Raw genomic sequence first — 14322 nt, 5'->3', positions numbered from 1 at the left:
AGCTTTAATATCGTTCTACCAGCCATTAATAATAAATATGAAATAAAGGTGAAATTGTAGAAAAGTCCTCTCCGATATCAATGACTTTTCTATGTTGTAAAGCTCAACGCCTTGAACGGCTTTATTATTATATTATTGTTCTTCTAAAATAACAGCTGCTATATGCAAACAATAAGTGGTGTTACGTTTTAACGAATGTCGCGCCATCACGAGATCAATCGTAAAGCAGAGACAACACAGTTTTTCATTCAACGAATGTTAAAACTTTTCTAAAATTGTGCTCCAGTCTACTTCGGAAGATATAGTGAAAAAAGCTTCATCTGCTTCAGAAGCTGCTCGAAAAAAATTTAATGATTACAGGGCAGTTTCATCGGAAACCCAAGAAAAAGTATCAGTAAATTAGATACTAATCTCGGAAGAAACATTATTTGGAGTTACTTTAACGGATCTACAGCAATTAACTTCTGAAATAGCAAATTGCATAAAAAAAAAAAAATAATCGTAATTCGACCGTGCCAGTTTGTACTTTCAGGAAGAAAATAACCTTATTGACCGGACAGTTCTATGCAAGTGTTTATAAATCGCACATTAAGCAAACTTGTTTACAAGTTAAAATCGGAAAGTCTCTGTTGTAAGAACCATAAGAAAAGATAAAAGAGACGTACCTTCAGAATTTCAATCTCATAAACGTCGTGCGGTAAACTATTCTCTTTTGGGGTTCACGCAAGACAAAATATTGACATCGAAAAAACATTTGACAAAGTTAACCATGAAAAACTTCTTTAGACATTCAAAAAGCAATTTCCAGAACAAATCTACAAACTACTCAAATCGTACTTAAACAGTAGAACCTTTGTAGTAAAAATAAGTAATGCATATTCTGAAATTAAGGATATCAAGGCAGGAGTACCGCAAGGAAGCGTCCTAGGACCAATACTATACACACCATATACGGCAGACATACCAACAACTGTCAACAGCAAAATACTAACGTTCGCGGACGATACGGCCATAATAATGAGGCACGCAAATCCAGAAACGGCTGCCGCACTACTACAAGAACACATTACAAAAATAGAAAAGTGGCTGCAAAACAAACAAATAAAAGCAAACACCAGTAAGTGGAAAAACACTAGATATCCAACTGAACGGTGCCCGCATAGTACAAACAAAGCAAGTCAAATATCTAGGAATACATTTAGACACACACCTTACATGGAAGCATTACATAAAATCAATAATAAACAGAATACGTGAAAAAAGGAAGCAGATGTACTGGTTAAACAATAGAAAATCTAAATTAAGCGTAATGAATAAACTAAATATAGGATGGTTGGTAACTGATGGTACAAGTGGAAAGGGGCTGATTCTACGCGAAAAAAAAGTCGAAAATATAGAATAAACATTTTTCATTTGAGGCTTTGTTTTCGAGAAAGTCGACCTTGAATTTTCTTTATTACGTCTCGTTATAACGGGTCTCGCTGTAAATCGTTGTCTCGATTGACGTTATGTTGACAAACACGTCCAATGTGACCGAAGTGTTTTCCTACCTATTAACTTACTATCCGACTTTCATCGCTATCCACTATCAGTACCTATTAGTGTACCATCATGTCTACTTACAGCAATCGGGAATATATGCACATAATACTTCCGTTAGGTGCGTGTGGTGGTAACGCATCAGCCGCAGCTGATCATTACAGACACCGGTATTCCAATCGTCGACATCCTGACAGATGTGTTATTCAAAGAGCAGAACGAACCCTCGACGAATATGGTTCTTTTGAAAAACTTAGACGACATGGTGGTCGTCGACGACGCGTTAGTGTAAATGTTGAAAAGCAAATACTAAAGGACGTTTTGGACCATCCTGACATAAGTGCAAGAAACCTTTCTTTGCGGTATAATCTTAGTTGCTTCACGATTCTTCAAATTCTGCATGAAAACAACTTACATGCTTATCATGTATACATGATATCATCAGAGTACAAGGACTCATGCCTCATGATAAGATTTTGCGAAAGGCATTTTGTCATTGGTTGCTTCAACAGCGTGCCAACGATGCAGAATTTCTGTTAAAAATTTTATGGACCGATGAAGCGAAATTTACAAGGGACGGCATGTTCAATGTCCATAACATGCATAATTGGCAAAATGGGAATCCTCACTCTATTCTTGAAACACATTTTCAAGTAAGATGGAACGTAAACGTCCGGGCTGGCATAATCGGACATCTATAATTATTTGGTCAAATTTTTTCAAAGGAAATGTAACATCAGTAGCACATTTTGATTTCTTACAAAACAAACTACTGGAATTATTAGAAGATGCTGAGAACTAGAGGAAGTTTAATTTTTCAACAAGACGGTGCACCACCACATTTAAGTCGTCATGTGAGAGATTCTTTAAACCAACATTACTGTTACGCCGCCTAAAACATCTGCACGTCAGCCCGCGCGATCGGACAACAACCGACCTGCGTAACGTCACTTCGACCCTAAATAAACCTAAGGACCCACCATAACTTTCACTTCCCTGTATTGTTTCGCCATGTGTCTTCAATCCGTTTGTCTTGAAGAATTACTAAAGCTTAAAAATATTCTCGAAACACAGTCGGTTTTTAGAGAGGTCCTTGGGTTTATTAGTCGCACTTAAAACACGGAGAAAGCGGGTATGCACCCATTAGGAAAATCCAAATAGCCCTGTAATAAATCAAGCTAGGTTTTTCTCACGCACACAGTCATCTATCCACCACGATGGTAGGAGACTCCCTACTCATCCCTTCGAGCAGTAGTGCAGGTCATGACCAATCGACACCGCGGTTCGTTACCCTCACTTTTCCTAACGAAAGTGGGAACAACGAATCCGCGTTCTTTAGGCACAGGAGCACACCCACATCGAACTTTTTTTCCGTATTAGAAAAAGAGCGACAGACAGTCGAAAAACTAACGCCTAATGCGGCAGTCTACACATAGCGTTAGAGTCGCATACTTCACGCAAATCTTTTGTCGGTTCTCGGTGTTGTCGAACATACATCTTCTCTCCTAAATATATTATAGTGCTAAGTCCATTAATACATTACTTTCCATTATAAGAGCCCTGCTCTCGCGTACATATCTATCGCATCTTCGTGCGACAAGTTGTTAACTATTTATTTCTCTACGTCAGTGTAATCTAAGTGTTGGAAATATATAATTTATAATTCTGTGAATCACAGTGTTATACAAACTCAATCACCCCTATTATCTCAACGGAAATCAGGGGATCGATCAATTCGTGGTGTCGATTGTTATAATCGTAACGGGGATTTACGACCCCCGTTGACGTCTCTCCTCGCGATTACGTCTCCCCGCAATTGGTCGAAGTTACATGGTCCTTCGAGCCGGATTTCGTGTCGCCAAAAAGTGCACTGACCAGTGACTATACAGTATCGCGTGAAATCCAAGTTCCAACCACTTAGTCAACTGATCAAGGGAACCGCCGTCGGAGAGGAGCACCTCCGTCGCTCAGCATCTACACGAGCCCACGCCGCATCGTAACGATTATCAACCGAATCCCAGATTAACGTCCATTTGATCAAGGTAAGATCGTTCATATTATTAAAATCAAATATGGCCCAAGCTGAACCAATCAGCACGTTACGGCGGAGACGAAACGCCCTAGCCGGTCGACTTGCAACCATGAAGCGCGAACTCGATGAATACGAAGCGTCTGGGAAGGCAAACAGAATCTTCCTAACATCTGGCCGCAGCTCGTTCGATGAACTTTGGAGGAGGATATTCGCGGTTCAAGAAGAGTTAGATGGGTTAGATGAGGAGGAAGATGCGCGTGTAGCTTCGTTATCGCAAGAGCATCGGGAGCTTGACATGCGGTTCCTAGGTCTCTTTGAGCAAATGTCAGCAACAACCCCGTCGACAACAAAAACAGGCGAGACATGCCGGAAACCAGAGCCGACCACCGTTCCAGAGGTCCGCGTGCCCCAATTCGACGGTGCCCTCGAGAACTGGACCTATTTCTACGACACGTTCTCATCCATAGTGGACCGTAACGAAAGTTTGACGAATGTCCGAAAGTTCCAGCATCTACGCTCATCTATAACTGGACGGGCCGCACAGAGTATCCAGTCATTAGAACTCACAGAGGCCAACTATCCCATCGCGCTTGACACGCTGAAGGATAAGTTCAATTGCCCCCTCCAAATCTGCATGCGCCATTGGAATTTGATGCGCAACTATCCGAAAATCAAAAAGGAAACTCCAGAAGCCCTAGAGGATTTGTTGGAAACCATCAGCGTAAATCTAAAGGCGCTCGAACACCTAAAAGAGCCCGTCACATCAAATACAGCGATTATCGAATTGATCGCGTCGAAATTGCCCTCGTCCAGCCTGCGTAAATGGCAACGCACACTGCCCCGCCAACAGGTGCCATCCTATCAGCATCTGATAGACTTTCTCAAAACACGGGCGAACGGGACTCAATTCCTCTCTAAAGAGAAGGAATCAAAAGGGTCAACCCACAAACACCACAGTCAGCGAACAACCATACCGCATGGGCGAACCCTTGCTACAACCAGCAGAACGGTGGTGTGTCCGACCTGCAACGGACCTCAAGAGATCAGACACTGTAAAATCTTCAAGGCCAAATCATCGACCAAACGTTTTCAGATCGTGAAGAAGGCATCGTTGTGTATAAATTGCCTAGGCAGAGGACATTCGCCGACACAGTGTACATCGGGTTCGTGTCGTATCTGCGGTCACCGACGCCATACTTATCTACACCGCGAACAAATCCAGGTAGACTCACGGTCGTCGAGCGGCCGATCTTCGAGCGGTCGATCGTCAAGCGGTCGATCGGCAAGCGGTTGGTCGCCGAGCAGTCGGTCGTCGGACAGTCGCTCATCGAGCGGTCGGTCGTCGGGCAGTCGCGCACCGAGCGGTCGATCGTCGGGCAGTCGTTCTTCACACAAGCGAGCTTCCACCGAAGAATCACCATCTGGATCATCGAAGTCGCGGTCGTCCTACAAGTCGAGGCGAACATCCGACACTTCACGGAAACATACATCTTCGGCTCCAAGAGGTACGAAAGAGCATGCCTCGTACGAGTCACGCTCAGCCCGGATCAAGAACACCACCCCAACCTCCTCGTCCAAGTCCCAACCGGGGCAAAACTGACTGTCCGAGACTATGACAGCAAGGGGGATCGGACTAACAAACACATCTCCCCACACCCCTCTGCATCATGATCTGTTGGCCACAGCACAGATCAAGGTTTTGAACAAACAGGCACAACCAATCCGAGCCCGAGCCTTACTCGACACTGGGTCGAGCATGAACTTCATGACCGACAAGCTCGCGAATTCCCTTGGTATAAAGCAAAGGAGATGTGCGATCCAGATCGGAGCCCTCGACAATTTGAGCACCACGGCAAAACCATACACCACGGCCACAATCACGTCAACGGACGGCAAGTATAAGAAGACATTGAAATTTCTTGTTATCCCGGCCATATCGACCTTCGTACCAAGCGAGCCCATCGACCCCTCGAGTCTGGGATTACCCAGAAATATTCAACTAGCCGATCCACAATTCCATTGCCCAGCCCCGATCGATGTCTTACTTAGAACCGGATCAACATTTGCGTCGCTGTGCATCGGGCAGGTCAATCTGGCGCAACCAGGCGAACCTGAACTACGTCTACAAAAAACACGCTTCGGCTGGGTAATCGGGGGGAGTCCCACGTCCCAAACCGCGATAAATACGTTCCACGCAACCACAACGGCTCTGCAAGAGGACCTCGCACGGTTTTGGGAGATCGACGAGGGACCGGCCACTACTCATCTTTCGGAATCGGAACGACTATGTGAAGAACATTTCCGAAACCATGTCCGACGAACCAAGGAAGGCAGATACATCGTTGCATTACCATTCAACGAAAAGCTTTCCTCACTAGGGTCATCGAAGGCCGCTGCAATGAGCAGGCTCGCCTCTCTTCATCGTCGATTCCAACGCGACAAACAATATGAAACCGCGTATAGTGCTGTGATCCAAGAATATTTAGACTTGGGTCACATGACGAAGATCAAAACGGATCACGCCACCGACCACGGGTATTATTTACCACATCACGGCGTGATCAAGGAATCGAGCGACACCACCAAGCTCCGGGTTGTGTTCGACGGCTCAGCATCAAGTACCACGGGAGTGTCTCTGAACGACGCCCTTCATACGGGCCCGAAATTACAAGAAGACCTGAGAAACATCCTATTGAGATTCCAGTCATTTCAATATGTCCTTACCGGCGACATCGAGAAAATGTACCGTCAATTCATCCTACGTCCAGAAGATCGTCCTTATCAAAAGATTCTGTGGCGTGCCGACAACGGAGAGATCGAAACATACCGACTCAACACCGTAACGTTCGGTCTATCCGCAGCCCCGTATCTGGCCATCCGATGTCTCAAACAGTTGGCAGAAGACGAGGGACCTAGATTTCCGAGAGCAGCGCAGATCCTACGGCGAGACTTCTATGTCGACGATGCGTTGACCGGAGCCGATACAAAGGACGAAGCCTTATCAGTCAGGAATGATCTCACGAAATTACTTAAGCTAGCCGGTCTAAATATCCGCAAATGGGCATCAAACGATCGGGATCTGCTATGAGGGCTACTTGAGGAAGACACCAACCAGAAATTACATCTCGGTGAGTCATCCACGTTAAAAACACTCGGCGTCTTCTGGGATTCAGCCGACGATGCCATACTATATTCGGTCAAGACGATCAGTGACACTTCCCGAGTCACAAAGCGATCAATCAGTTCAGTCATCGCACAAATCTATGATCCACTAGGATTGCTCGCGCCGGTAATCGTTCGAGCAAAAATGATTTTGCAACAAGTCTGGACATTGAAGGTAGATTGGGACGAATCCCTTCCGACAGACGTACACACAGAATGAATCAAATACCACGCCCAATTGCCGTTGTTAAATGCGGTAAGGTTCCCTCGGAAGACCATCATAGAATCCGCAACGAAAATTGAGCTACACGGATTCTGTGACGCTAGCGAAAGGGCATATGGGGCGTGCGTCTACGTGCGGACGACGGACCGAAAGAACAATATTTGGACTCGACTCCTCACGGCGCGGTCGAAGGTAGCGCCGCTCAAATCGCTCTCCATACCACGTCTCGACTTAAGCGGGGCACTTATTTTGACGTCCTTGATTTCGTCAATACGACAGGCCCTGACGACCAAGATATCGCGGATAGTATACTGGACTGACTCCACCATCGTGCTCCATTGGATCAGGTCTTCGCCGCACACCTTGAAAACATTTGTGGCGAATCGAGTCGCTGAGATACAGACCAAGACCAATATCTCCGACTGGCGTCATGTGCCTACCGACGATAATCCAGCGGATCTCATCTCCCGAGGCCAGACGCCCAAGGAATTCCTATGTCCGTCCATTTGGAAAAACGGGCCAAGGTGGCTCCTGCAAAGCGAAAACTATTGGCCGGTCTGGAGCCCGACATCGGTAGTCGACCTCCCGGAGTAAAAGAAGACGATCTGTCTGAGGACGAATATTAACGACAACACACTCCTCCATCGTTACTCGTCTTGGCCAAGACTAATAAGAATCGTCGCCCGGTGTCTTCGATGGAGACATAAGCAACACCGATCTGCCCATCTCACCACAGACGAACTGACTGCAGCGCACAACAGACTAATAAAAATATTACAATCCAGTCATTTCGCGCCTGAAATTCGGATCCTCCAGAAAAATCGAAGCGAGGATGTTGGAGGGAAACTACAGCCATTAAACCCCTTCCTCGACGAAGATGGGCTACTCCGGGTAAGAGGACGACTAACCAACTCCGCCATACCCTTCAGCCAAAAACACCCGATCATCCTACCGAAATCCCCGGTGACAGAGCTAATTATAGAGCAAGAGCACCGGAACAATCATTACACAGGGACACAAGCTACACTATACGCGGTGAGACTGCGCTATTGGCCGATCGATGGCCGTAGCCAGGTATGGCGCACTCTCAGAAGGTGCGTCCGATGCTGCAGAGCCAACCCTCCACCAGTGGAATACTTGATGGGTGATTTGCCAGAGGCGCGTATTACCGAATCGCGGCCGTTCACGAACGTCGGAATCGACTACTGCGGCCCATTCTACATCAAGGACAGGAGGGACCGCAACCGACGTAAAATCAAGACGTACGCCGCCATATTCGTTTGTCTGGCGACAAAGGCGGTCCACATAGAGTTAGTCAGCGACATAACCACCAACGCCTTCTTGGCCGCGCTACGCCGTTTCATCTCGCGGCGAGGATACTGCGCAACGATCCTCACTGACAACGGCACCAATTTCGTCGGGGCTAATCGGGAGCTGCAAGAACTCCGGACCCTATTGCAGTCCGACGACCACCAGGATAGGGTACAGAATTTTCTCGCCGACAAACAAATACAATGGCGTTTTAATCCTCCGAACTCACCACATTTTGGCGGCTTATGGGAAGCCGCGGTTAAAGCGTTCAAACGCCATCTCATCCGCGTGGTCGGCACGGAGCTCCTGACCTTTGAGCACCTCAACACCCTTGTGATCGAAATTGAAGCCATTCTCAATTCACGCCCACTGACTCCCATCTCATCCGATCCGAAAGATCCTCCTGTCCTCACTCCCGGACATTTTCTGATCGGTGACACACTAACCAGTTTACGGGAGCGTGATTTCAGGACAGTTCCATCAGGCCGGCTATCCAGTTGGCAGCGCATTCACCAGATTAAGCAGCACTTCTGGAGCAGATGGTATCGAGAATACCTAAATGAGCTAACCCGCCGCAACAAATGGGACAAAGGCAAACATAACATTCGTGAAGGCACCGTAGTAATTCTCAGGGAGGATAACGTGCCCTCTATGCAGTGGCCTTTGGGCCGCGTAATCAAGGTCCATCCAGGAGCCGACGGAATCATCCGGACCGCTACCGTGCAGACGGCAACAAGCATCCTGGACCGCGGTGTCAAAAGACTGGTCGCCTTACCCATCCACCCAGATCCAGACGAGGCCGAACGTCCACACGGAGCGAAGGAGGTCACCAACGACGCACCTGACTCCACAGCCAGAATTTGATCGGTGCCCTCTCAACGGGGGGGGAGGATGTTACGTCGCCTAAAACATCTGTACGCCAGCCCGCGCGACCGGACAACAACCGACCTGCGTAACGTCACTTCGACCCTCAAAAAACATAAGGACCCACCATAACTTTCACTTCCCTGTATTGTTTCGCCATGTGTCTTCAATCCGTTTGTCTTGAAGAATTTCTAAAGCTTAAAAATATTCTCGGTTTTTAGAGAGGTCCTTGGGTTTATTAGTCGCACTTAAAACACGGAGAAAGCGGGTATGCACCCATTAGGAAAATCCAAATAGCCCTGTAATAAATCAAGCTAGGTTTTTCTCACGCACACAGTCATCTATCCACCACGATGGTAGGAGACTCCCTACTCATCCCTTCGAGCAGTAGTGCAGGTCATGACCAATCGACACCGCGGTTCGTTACCCTCACTTTTCCTAACGAAAGTGGGAACAACGAATCCGCGTTCTTTAGGCACAGGAGCACACCCACATCGAACTTTTTTTCCGTATTAGAAAAAGAGCGACAGACAGTCGAAAAACTAACGCCTAATGCGGCAGTCTACACATAGCGTTAGAGTCGCATACTTCACGCAAATCTTTTGTCGGTTCTCGGTGTTGTCGAACATACATCTTCTCTCCTAAATATATTATAGTGCTAAGTCCATTAATACATTACTTTCCATTATAAGAGCCCTGCTCTCGCGTACATATCTATCGCATCTTCGTGCGACAAGTTGTTAACTATTTATTTCTCTACGTCAGTGTAATCTAAGTGTTGGAAATATATAATTTATAATTCTGTGAATCACAGTGTTATACAAACTCAATCACCCCTATTATCTCAACGGAAATCAGGGGATCGATCAATTCGTGGTGTCGATTGTTATAATCGTAACGGGGATTTACGACCCCCGTTGACGTCTCTCCTCGCGATTACGTCTCCCCGCAATTGGTCGAACTTACAATTACCAAGGCTGGATTAGTAGTGCTGGAACAATAACTTGGCCACCACGCTCTCCTGACTTAACTCCGCTTGACTTTTATTTATGGAGCCATATTAAATCAATTGTCTATTCTGAAGAAATCGCAAGTTGCTAGCAATTGAAAGAGAAGATTATTGTAACCATTCATACTTTAAAACAATCGAATATGTTAGAAAGTGTTCATAGAAATTTAATTAGAAGAGCAGAATTATGATTACTTCATATTATTTCATTATGTATTCCTAATTTTCCGTTACGGCAAAAACAAACTTAAATTGCGATAATATCCATCGAGACAACTGTTCGAAATTTTAGGAGAGCGTCCGTTAATGGCACGGACAGGCCCATTTCCCTCATTGTGAAATTCCGAATTACCGGTCCCCCCAGGGCTGTAATTCGGAATTTGAGTGGCTGTCCGTTTATGACACGGGCAGGCCCATTCCTCTCGTTAGGAAATTCCGAATTACATGTCTTCCCAGGGCGGTAAACGTAATGACTCGAGGCCAGGGAAAACCCAGGAAAGGACCAGCCGGAAGGACACGGTGGGCAGAAGAAATCCATCGGGGAAGAGTACAGACTCAGGACGACAGAGTCCTCACTTAGTTCATCTCCAACCATCGAAGAGTACAGACTCAGGACAACAGAGTCCTCACTTAGTTCATCTCCAATCATCGAAGAGTACAGACTCAGGACGACAGAGTCCTCACTTAGTTCATCTCAAACCATCGAAGAGTACAGACTCAGGACGACAGAATCCTCACTTAGTTCATCTCCAACCATCGAAGAGTACAGACTCAGGACGACAGAATCCTCACTTAGTTCATCTCCAACCATCGAAGAGTACAGACGCAGGACGACAGTAGTCCTCACTTAGATCGGTTAGGTGCTACAACTAATACAAATAAAATGCCGTCTAAATCTAACACTCGAATTATTTCATCTCCTCCACCTTGAACGTTAAGTCATTCGAGGTACACGATATCGACCGATCGGTTTGACCTGACCGGTTGCTCTTTAGTCGATAATACGCAACATATTGGTCTTTCGAGCTGGATCCTATGCCGTTGGAGGAAGCATCAGTCCGGAGAAAAACAAAAGTGTTAGACAAAACACATTTAAGCGAGTGCCACCTTTGGGAAGAAACATCTTCGACGCGAAGTACACCGCTAACATCCCGCTGCACAGTGACCTGCGTCGACAAACAGCCGGGACACCTTCGGGAAGAAAACGCCTTCGACGATAAGTACACCGCTAAACACATCGCTGCACAGCGAAGAGCAGCAGACTAAACTAAAGTCATCCATTCGACTAAACATCCAAACGTAAGTTCATATATTTGTGGAGTCACCTCTCCTCTCATAAAAAGCGTAAAGGCATCGAACTACACATACACCATTGCGCCCAATCAGGAGGAACGCATGAAACAATTAAAGCAGAAACGGGTAGCATTCACTGAAGAATTAGCTAATGTTCAAGCGTTACTTGATAATTACGAGAAAGGAGGGCCAGTAACCTTCATGCAATACCGTTTGAACGACTTAGAAACAGAGTATGCCACCTATAGTAAAAATCAGAGCGAACTAGACGATACAGACGAGGGTCAAGCACAAGATGAACGCATGGCCATAAAGTATAAATACTTCTTGCAATGCAAAGCAGACGTTGTGGACTTAATTGAGAGAGTTACGAAACAGAACAGACAGCCAAATCAGACTAATTTAGCATGTCGCTCACCAGGTATGTTACCGGATATCATTTTATCCACAGCGGTTATAAATATCAATGATCAAACCAAGAAACTGCAAAATTGCAGAGTCCTGCAAAAATGGACTCCTGCTCTCAGGCACATTTCCTGACAACCGATGCATGTAAGCGACTAGGGTTAACCACCAAAAGAGTCAATATACCTCTCTGTGGTGCGATCAGAAGCAGTGCCATCAGAAAATATTGATCGAAACAAGTTAGATATTGTTAGGGAAGTGATACATTTACACTGTACATGAGAGTGTGTGTGTAAGGGTTAGAGGGCGTCAAGGTCTTAGTGGAGACAAAAGACTGTTGCCAGATGTTAGAAGAATCTAGGATAGTCGGTTGGCGACCAGCGTGCGTGCAAGACGTTCTTCAGAGAGTAATATAGATGTATAACTGTTGTGTGGGAAATATAGTAAATAATTTGTATTCCCAAATCCTCGAATTTCCTTAACATGGTAGCAGAGCGTGGTTACTAGTTTTGCAAGATATTTAGTGCGTGGTTACGATCTTGCGAGTGAGTTTTCAGTAAAGAAAAAAAAAACTTTCAGAGAAAAAAAAAAGAAATATACTTCGAGCACGTAGGAACGCTTGAGTAAGAAAAGAAGAAAAAGAAGAATCAATTAAAATGGAGAGATCGGAAATCATGATACCTATATTCGATGGTGAGGATTATGGAATGTGGAAGCAAAGAATCACGATGTTTCTCAAATATAAGGAATGCGAGGTTGTTACAACTAGAATGAAGAACGAAAGAGACGATGAAGACTGGGACAAAAAGGATTTGAAGGCGATTAATATAATTTATAGTGCAATATCGAACAGACAATTGGAGTATGTTAGGGAAGGAAAAACGGCGTATGATATAATAAAAAGGTTCGATGAAATGTACTTGAAAGAGTCGACGGCACTGCAGATCGTATGCAGAAGGAGATTGGAAAACATAAGACTGGAGAACTACAGTGATTCAGCATCATTCTTTAACGATTTTGAGAAATTAATCAATGAATTAAAAAGTGCGGGCGCACAAGTAAGTGAGAGGGAAAAGCTGAATTACATGCTGAATACGTTACCCGAAGAATACAGCTACATAGCGGACATAATAGACGCATTGAAAGAAGAGGATCAAACGGTAGCGTATGTAAAAAATAAAATAGAGTTAGCAGAGAAGAAAAATAAATCCAATCGAGGAGAAAGGCAAACCAACGCCTTTTCTGCAAAAAAGGAAGGATGCTTCAGATGTGGAAGATTAGGACACTTTGCGAGAGAGTGTCAAAATGGCGTCCAAGCGGGAAGCAGTAACGGCTATTGGCATGGGCCAACACGTGGTCGAAACAGAGGAAGAGGGAACAAAGGCAATACGAGCAGAGGACGTGGAAACTTTCATCGTCAATCAACAACCGGCACGGGCGAGCATGGAAACTCAAGAGCAGGCATATGGACAGCAACGGCGCACGCAGCAAACAGCAGTGAGGCGAATGAAAGAAGTAAGAACGAAATAGTGTGGCTATTAGATAGCGGTTGTACCGATCACATAATTAATAATATAAATTATTTCGATAAATCTATCGACCTAAAAGAACCGGTAAATATATATTTAGGCGATAATAGACCGATAAAAGCGACAAAAGTTGGGAATGTTATAAGTTATTTTGAAGCATTCGGAAAACAAAATGAAATAAATATGAGGAAAGTATTTTACGCGAAAGAAATGTCCGCAAATTTGATTAGTTTAGGTAAACTAACAGACAATAAGAATACGGTTATTTCCAAAGGAAATATTGCGAAAGTAATAGATGAGGATAATAAACTTACAGCTGTAGCGTTCAAAGAGAATGGGACATATAGAATAAAAAGTATATTGAAAGGGAAGAAGCACTTAGTAAACAGCGCCGAACGTAGTGGTATGAGTAAAAAGGAAAGATGGCATAGGATGCTAGGACACGTAAATTTTAAATATTTAGAGATTTTGGGTAAAGAGCAGCTAGTGACTGGCATACCGAATGAATTTGAAAAGGAACTTTTGAAATGTAGGGTGTGTATAGAAAGCAAAATGCATAACTTACCTTTCAAAAATAATCGAACTAAGGCTAGGGAAATAATGGAAATTATTCATACGGACGTATGTGGTCCCTTTAAGACTACCGGATTCAATGGAGAAAAATATTTCATTTCATTTATCGATGATTATAGTAAAATAGCCAGGATCTATTGTATAAAATCAAAAGATGAGGTCTTTGATTCTTTCGTACAGTTCGTAAATGAAGCCGAAAATTTAACGGGCAAGAGGTTAAAAATATTAAGATGCGATAATGGTAAAGAATATTTAAATAATCGAATTTATAAATTTGCTAGGGATAAAGGTATAAGAATAAATAATTGCCCAACATACGTACATGAATTAAACGGGACAGCGGAAAGGTATAATAGAACAGTGATGGACATGGCGCGTTGCT

At 44.7% G+C, this 14322-nt stretch overlaps 1 protein-coding gene across 1 annotated transcript; it reads left to right on the top strand.

Moving 5' to 3' along the window:
- Positions 1-3611: 3611 nt before the first annotated feature.
- Positions 3612-6659, top strand: LOC126874748 (uncharacterized). The gene is made up of 2 exons (XM_050637104.1): positions 3612-4734; positions 5257-6659. The coding sequence occupies exons 1-2, from the start codon at positions 3612-3614 to the stop codon at positions 6657-6659; spliced, it is 2526 nt and encodes an 841-aa protein (XP_050493061.1).
- The last annotated feature ends 7663 nt before the right edge of the window (positions 6660-14322 follow it).

The sequence above is a fragment of the Bombus huntii genome, chromosome 16 (assembly GCF_024542735.1).
Source record: "Bombus huntii isolate Logan2020A chromosome 16, iyBomHunt1.1, whole genome shotgun sequence".
Lineage (NCBI taxonomy): Eukaryota > Metazoa > Arthropoda > Insecta > Hymenoptera > Apidae > Bombus > Bombus huntii.
Note: the sequence above shows the minus strand (reverse complement) of the source record. Positions and strands in the feature narration are given on the sequence as shown.

Coding starts and splice junctions, on each gene's coding strand:
- LOC126874748 (XM_050637104.1), top strand. CDS start 3,612: ATGGCCCAAGCTGAACCAATCAGCACGTTACGGCGGAGACGAAACGCC. Junction 4,735..5,256: donor GCCGACACAGTGTACATCGG/GTTCGTGTCGTA, acceptor TGTTGGCCACAG/CACAGATCAAGGTTTTGAAC.